Below are 6,906 nucleotides of genomic sequence, written 5' to 3' on the forward strand. Positions count from 1 at the left end.
GAATTTTTGAACGACGCCTTATAGAGCATACCATCTTGTCATCATAATTTTCAGAATAAATAATAGTTAATTGATTACAGGATAAAAAGAAGTAGGACAGTTAAATTCAAACTATTGTAATGAATATACAAATATGAATAGTGTACCTACTTAAAACTAGATGGAAATTATAAAAAAATATGCCATATAGGTAGATTCTTAAAAGTTATTGGAATTACGAAGTAATAAGTGCGTTTAGTGCAATATTGCAATTGGTACAGTTTATTTTATCGACTCGTACAACTTTTTTTTTTATAAAATAGTACGTATTTCATCGATTTGGATTGGATGAACTTCTTATTTCGTACTATTTTTATTTTAAGCTGTGTGTCAGTTAGCCCATCGTAACGAATTCTATTGGAAGTAACTACGATGATTTTCAGGGGGAACCATGTGGAAGTCGACCTGATTGTGGACAATGAGTTAAGTAGACCCCAATACTAACAATCCCTTTCCCCTCACCTAATACTACTTAGATAAGTAATGGTAGACATTCTTTTAGGTACAATACAATAGGCATAGTATTATATTATCTGCTAAGTAATTATAGTTATTCTTTTGGGTAGAAAAGATTTACGATATTAATTTTGTATCTTAAGTAGAAATGATTGCAAAAATAATTCTGTAAATTTGTTTAAAATTGATAATGAAATAGCGTTACATTTTCACAAAAAAATGAGGAAAATTGTGAGCTGTCGGATTTTTAAGAATTGTAATTTTGCTGGATAATTTTCTTGGAAAAATGATTTCAATTCTCAACATGGATAATAATGAAAAAGTTATATTTTAATTGCTTTGGTTTTGATGTTGGTAATACTATTGAGAAAAGTACGTCAAATAACTGTCAATGTCTATCTATATAAATAACTAAACTATGTAATAACAATTCTAAATAAACACTAAACCTGCAATTAAAAGTTAGAAAAAAATATATTTATTTGATTTTCAAGTATATCTATTGCAAGTATACATTGTCTATAATACGTATAATGTAAATATATAAATTTGCTAATAAATTATTAATTATTCTAGGTTACCCAATTCTCTCCGATACTAAATAAAAAGTACTTAAAAGATGATTGTTACAGCAGAAATGACAGAAAAGGAAATTATAAATGATTTTAAAGAGAATTACGGTAAAGTACGTAAACTACTAGACGAAGACAGCAAAAATGATCCGGAAAACGAACCTTATTTGTCCAAATACAAAGCGAAAGAAATATTAAATAATATGCGTGAATGTCTTGGTAATGTGGCAGATAGGGATAATTTGGACAAAATTAAGCTCGAGGCCATGTTAGGAGCTGTCTTATTGAATATTGGGATTATTGATATGGAGACAGAGGACTTTCCGTCCAGTGAGAAAGTGTTAATGGAGGCAGTGGATCTATTGACACAGAATTGTGGAAAGCCGGAGATTGTAACGACTTTAATAAATGTCTATAATAATTTAGGTATTCTGTGGTCTAGTAGAGATGAACCAGAGAAAGCAAAAAGCTTTTTAATTATGGCTAAAGAGTTGTATGAGACATTTAAATGTACTTTAGAGATGCCCCTACCTATAGAGCATATAATCACTAATTCTGGTGAAGCATATGTTGGTGATTTTATGTTGCTGGAGAAAGCGCATACATTGACACTGTATTACTTGGCTCAGGTATTTGGATCTTTGAAAGAGAATCTCAAGTCTGCTGTTTATTGCCATGTCACATTGAGAAGGCAACTTCAGTACTCTGATTATGAACCAATTGACTGGTCTTTGAATTCTGCAACATTATCTCAGTTTTTTGCAGAGCAAAATGGTTTTTTCAGTCTAGACACCATTTGGCTGCAGCATCAACAGTTTTAGAAAAATATGAAGAAAAACTGAGGGAGGATGACAGTAATGATGAAGTGTCTCTGGCTAAATTAGAAACTTTTAAGCACAGGTCTGCTGATGTTGCACGCTGTTGGGCTAAATATTGCTTGTTACTCATGACTGCTTCAAAGGCAAGACTCATGAATGATGCAGAAAGAATGACTGAAGCTATCACAGGTAGTGATAGATAGTATTGATGACTGTTATTTCTTTTATATAAAAAGATCCTTACATTTTTATGCCTGTAATTTTATGTTTTTATATAAAACTACAACCTTATAATGGATATTATTCCTTTTGCATTTTATTGATAATTATTAATAATGCCCAATAGAAATATTTCTTATTCAATAGAAATTTAATAATTTTTTGTTACAGTTACTTTTTATAGCATAATATTAATTAAATATTGTACCTTTATTTTACAGATATGTCTAACTTGACGTTAGAAGACACTGAAAATATTTGTGGGGGTGATATGAAGACTTTAATCTTTCCAGACATTGATGTATCAAAATATGAAAGCAAAATAGGAGACAAATATTTATTGACATACCAAGATGCACGCGAAGTATTCTTAAGTTGTCAAACGTGGTTAAACAAAGCAAAAGAGTATTATAAACTTGATAGTCTGGCTTCTGATTATATTGAACTTGTACAAGATAGTTCACAATCCTATAGCTATTTAGCATTCTTTGAAGAAGACGATGAAAGAAGAGCTAAAATGCATAAACGCCGCATTGATATGCTCAAAGATTTGATAAAGGAAATTAATCCGACATACTACTTACAGTACTGCAGGCAGCTATGGTTTGAACTTGGCGAAGTATATTCTGATATTTTAAATATAAAATTGGACAAAGTAAATAAAAATAAAGAGAAGCCAACACCACATGCTCTGAAGAAAGTGAACATGCTATGTGAGAAAAGCATAGAGAACTATGATAAATTTTTAAATTCTGTCAAAGACAAAAATGGTCAGATGCCGAGGAAACTTGAATTTGAGCTTATACGGCCTGTTATAAGTGCTTACGCGTTTATTGGTAGGAATAGTATGAAAAGGATAGCTGTAGACAAAAATATTCAATTATGTCATGTTCAAAAAAGTTATGATTCATACAATGCAGTGGTTGAGATATGTAGCAATGATAGGGATGCTGCTGCTATGATGCATGAAGAGTACAGTTTATGCCAGGAGATGGTCAACATACTACCAATTAAAATAAAAAAACTTCAAACTGAATTGGTCGCTACATAAATAAAATATTCAAACATTTACTGTTGAATTGTAAAGATCTCATATTTGTTACGAAGTCCATCAGGTTTTGAGGCTTAAGCTGTTTAACATTTTTCATGTTATGCTTTTTTTAATTTGATGCAATATTTATACAGATATTTTTTTGTATTGTATGTAGGCCTCTTAAGCAAATTATATTGTGTGAAATATGAATAGTTTGTTTTTGCTAATATAAGAGTTGTAATATTTAATATAAACTCCACCTATTGTCCATGTAAAGTATCGGGCAAGATTATGTTATTATTGGTTTACGATTTCCTTTATTACATTAATGTCTAACTCTTAACTTCGTATATTGTTGTTATATTTATTATAGTTGTATTTGCATGGCTGTGTTGTAAGTTTCAAGGATGGGATATGGCAGTGAATTTACAGGGTACAGAGGAATAACACCCGAGTCCTCAAGAATGGCAATGCATGGGGGGTATCATGGGCGTAACAGTATACTCTGTAATGTCTGTGTGTTTATAGGTGATGGTTACCACTTTCCATCAGGTAGGCCGTCAGCTTGTTCGCCATTCAAAGTTGTATAAAAAAATATGAATTATTAACTATGAAATAGATCAATTTTAAATGATGTATCATGACAAAATGTTTTATATATATTTGGAACCAGATTTTAAATTTGACCTTTAAGAATAAAACTATAAACCGCATCCAATTTGGTATAGTAATTTTTGTGTGATACCGAAATAAACATTCGTATAGACAGGTTAAGATCTTATCGATTTTTCATAAGCATGTCTTATGTACAGACATCTTGTTTAATTTTATGCATGCATTGACATGCTTTCAATATATATTTATACCTACTAGCGACTTACTTCAGCTTCCCACGGTGTTTTTAAAGTACAGCCCATGTTAATATTGCAGGTTTATATAAATGAAAGAATATTTCAATTTTGTTGGGAATTTTTTGAGTTACAAATAATTAAATCTTTTATTTTTATATTTTTAGTTTAGATTGCAGGATTTGAAATATTCTCTAAATAAAAATCTAAAGAAACTATTTTTTTATAGACGCAGTTTCTTTTAAAATAAATAAGAACGCCAAACAAGCTGATACAGCAACATGAATAATGGATGTTACAGAATACACCATGACCCTCTTCGTACCTCATACGTTGCACTTTTGACGAGTTAAGGTTTTATGCTTTGTTAATTACTTTAAATTATAGGTAAATAATTTTTTTCAATGTTAAAATCAATATTATTTTTTTAATAATATACCTAGCTGGTGTAGCGGCTAACATGGTTTTTTTTAATGGGTGATAATGGAATGGCAGCCCCACCCGCGCCATCGGCATACGCCGGCGGGGCACCAGTGAGAGATGATAGGTGAGGATGAAGCAGGTCAGTTAGCCCATCTTGACGAATTCAACAAGAATTGTTCACGATGGTTTCTAGAGGAAACCACGTGGAGGTCGACCTAATAGGCTATGTCTAGCAATGAAGCTGTCAAACTCCATTGCTAACAATCCCTTTCCCAGCAGTTAACATGGTTACCACAGTGCTTTAATTTTAACACTAATCATACTATAACAGGTCAAATGACCCATTTTAAACTTTTGCATTGATAATGCACGTATTATTTTTTACTTCTCAACATTAAACTTCATGACTTTTATTAACTTATTAAATCTACTGTTCTTATACTATTTTTGTATTTTTTTGTTTTGTTTATGTTAAGTAATACCGTAGTTTACCTTTGTCTACCACATGGGGTCATTTGACCCTCTAAGACATTTTTTTGTTTTATAAGCTTATCAATACATATTACTTATCTCTTATTGCAGTCGTAAACTGCACATTTCTGCAGCGACTAGTGAGAAAAAATTCAAGAAAATATTAAAATTTTAGATTGAAAATAAATTTTTGTGTAAAAAAAGTTAGCAAAAAAGAAAAGTTTGGTAAATAGTTTATATTTTATTTTTATAGCTTTATAAGTGATACAGGTTTTTTTTTACCCATAAAATGTCGAAACGCGCGAGACATTACAAGTTCTTAGAAGATATAAATGATATTGGAGAAGAGTTTTCGGAAATCGGTGAAGGTGAATTTTCTGAAAACGAAGATATATTGGTTACAAATAAAAATGAGGTTGAATCATCAGATACTGACGATGAAGAGGAAAATATTGTAAATATTGGTCGTGGACAAAAAAGAACAAGATTACTTTCAAGTTCTGAAAAAAGTGAAGTCGAAATGAATGAACAACATGTTGCGAATAATGGATCTGTTTGGAAAGAAATACAAGTAGGTGGCATACCTAGAAAGACCACCACTTTATAACATTTTCAGGCAATAAGTTGGCCCAACAGGATATGCAAAACGCCGTATAATGAAAGGTAAAGTTAGTACTGGATTTTCATTGATAATTGACCACCGTATTATGAATCATATAAGAACATGCACAATATTGCGGCATTTATTGCAATTTTATACGCACGAGCTGCATATGGAGCAAATAATTTGAAACTTTCTTTTTTGTGGAATAACATATGAGGGCAATAACATAGGAGATAATATCCCGAGACAGGACTTTTTACTAAAGCTAGCAGTAGAACTTGCCGATGATTATCGAGAAGCCCGTGAACAACCAAAAGATAAAAGAAATAAGAAACAACCGTTTCCTAAGTCTGCTACAGATGCTAATAAAAGTAAAAGGTGTCAAATAGGATACTGTAAAGAAAATAAGACTAGCAAAATTTCCACTAAATGTAAAAAAATTGTTTGCAGAAAGTGTACGATGGACACTCTTATATGTAAAAAATGCGATGAATAAAAACAATTCCGATTTTTTTGTTTACATTAAAAATTGTCAATATATTATTTTGTAACATTATAATACATTTATATTTTTATTTTCTTTCTAAGATCCATAATTTTTACATAAGGTATAAAATATTAACTTCGGGTCATTTGAGCCGCTATGGTAGACTAAGTACCTAATAATTGTTGGTATGATTAGTGTTAAATGATTGCAAATTCGATGCTTGTGCAATACAGATGTTTGTTCAGCTCTTTCTGCACACGGCCTTTTATTTTGGATATAAGTTGTGTTGTAATAATAATAAATTTATCGTTACTGGTTCTCTACCAGCATTTATCGATAGTCCAGCCGAGGTTAGCATTCCATTCTCACTCATTAGAAGAAAAAACAATGTTTTTTTGGAAACCATCATGATTATTGGGAGGAATTTTCACGATGGGCCAATGACTTTATTTTCACCTATTATCCCTCATTAGTACCTTTTCAGTGTACACCGACAACGTAGACAGGGTTACCATTTTAAATTAGTATATATGTAGTCAAAGACTCTATTTGTGATTTTGTACCGTAAATCTTTGTCTTTATTTGTTTGTTTGTCTTTATCAAGTTATACTTACACCAAACTTGCTCTCTCGTTTGTCAATGATATATTTTAATTATAAAGCACTATTATACCTACTTGTACAACAATTAGTCCATTACCTTAAGGTTGTCTTGAAAAGATTGCTCTCAGCAATAAGACCGCCTTACTGTACTTATACAATTGTATCGTTATGTTTGTAAATTGTCTTGTTTATTTCCTATATTGTATAATGCAAATAAAGTATACTCATTCATTAATTATGGATGATAATGGAAAGGGAACCCTGCCTGCTATATCGATATATGCCAGCGGGGCACCATTGAATGATGGTAGGTGAAAATTAAGACGGATTAATA

The 6,906-nt window shown here is 31.2% G+C and overlaps 2 protein-coding genes across 2 annotated transcripts; both read left to right on the forward strand.

Annotated features, from left to right (window-relative positions):
• The first annotated feature begins 869 nt into the window (after positions 1 to 869).
• LOC113512592 (KIF-binding protein-like) lies at positions 870 to 3,347 on the forward strand. Its single transcript, XM_026896490.3, is given in 4 exon segments — positions 870 to 999; positions 1,072 to 1,844; positions 1,847 to 2,074; positions 2,326 to 3,347. Coding segments are annotated over 3 exon segments (1,788 nt in total). The 5' UTR covers positions 870 to 999; positions 1,072 to 1,114; the 3' UTR covers positions 3,156 to 3,347.
• Positions 3,348 to 5,168: 1,821 nt separating this feature from the next.
• LOC128201889 (uncharacterized) lies at positions 5,169 to 5,486 on the forward strand. Its single transcript, XM_052900220.1, has one exon. It carries the CDS (start codon positions 5,169 to 5,171, stop codon positions 5,484 to 5,486), a length of 318 nt encoding a protein of 105 aa, XP_052756180.1.
• Positions 5,487 to 6,906: the final 1,420 nt, after the last annotated feature.

The sequence above is a fragment of the Galleria mellonella genome, unplaced genomic scaffold (assembly GCF_026898425.1).
Source record: "Galleria mellonella isolate WM207_F2 unplaced genomic scaffold, CSIRO_AGI_GalMel_v1 utg64, whole genome shotgun sequence".
In the NCBI taxonomy this organism is placed as follows: Eukaryota; Metazoa; Arthropoda; class Insecta; order Lepidoptera; family Pyralidae; genus Galleria; species Galleria mellonella.

Excerpts from the sequence above, each read along its gene's own strand:
- LOC128201889 (XM_052900220.1), top strand. The coding sequence starts at position 5,169 with ATGTCGAAACGCGCGAGACATTACAAGTTCTTAGAAGATATAAATGAT.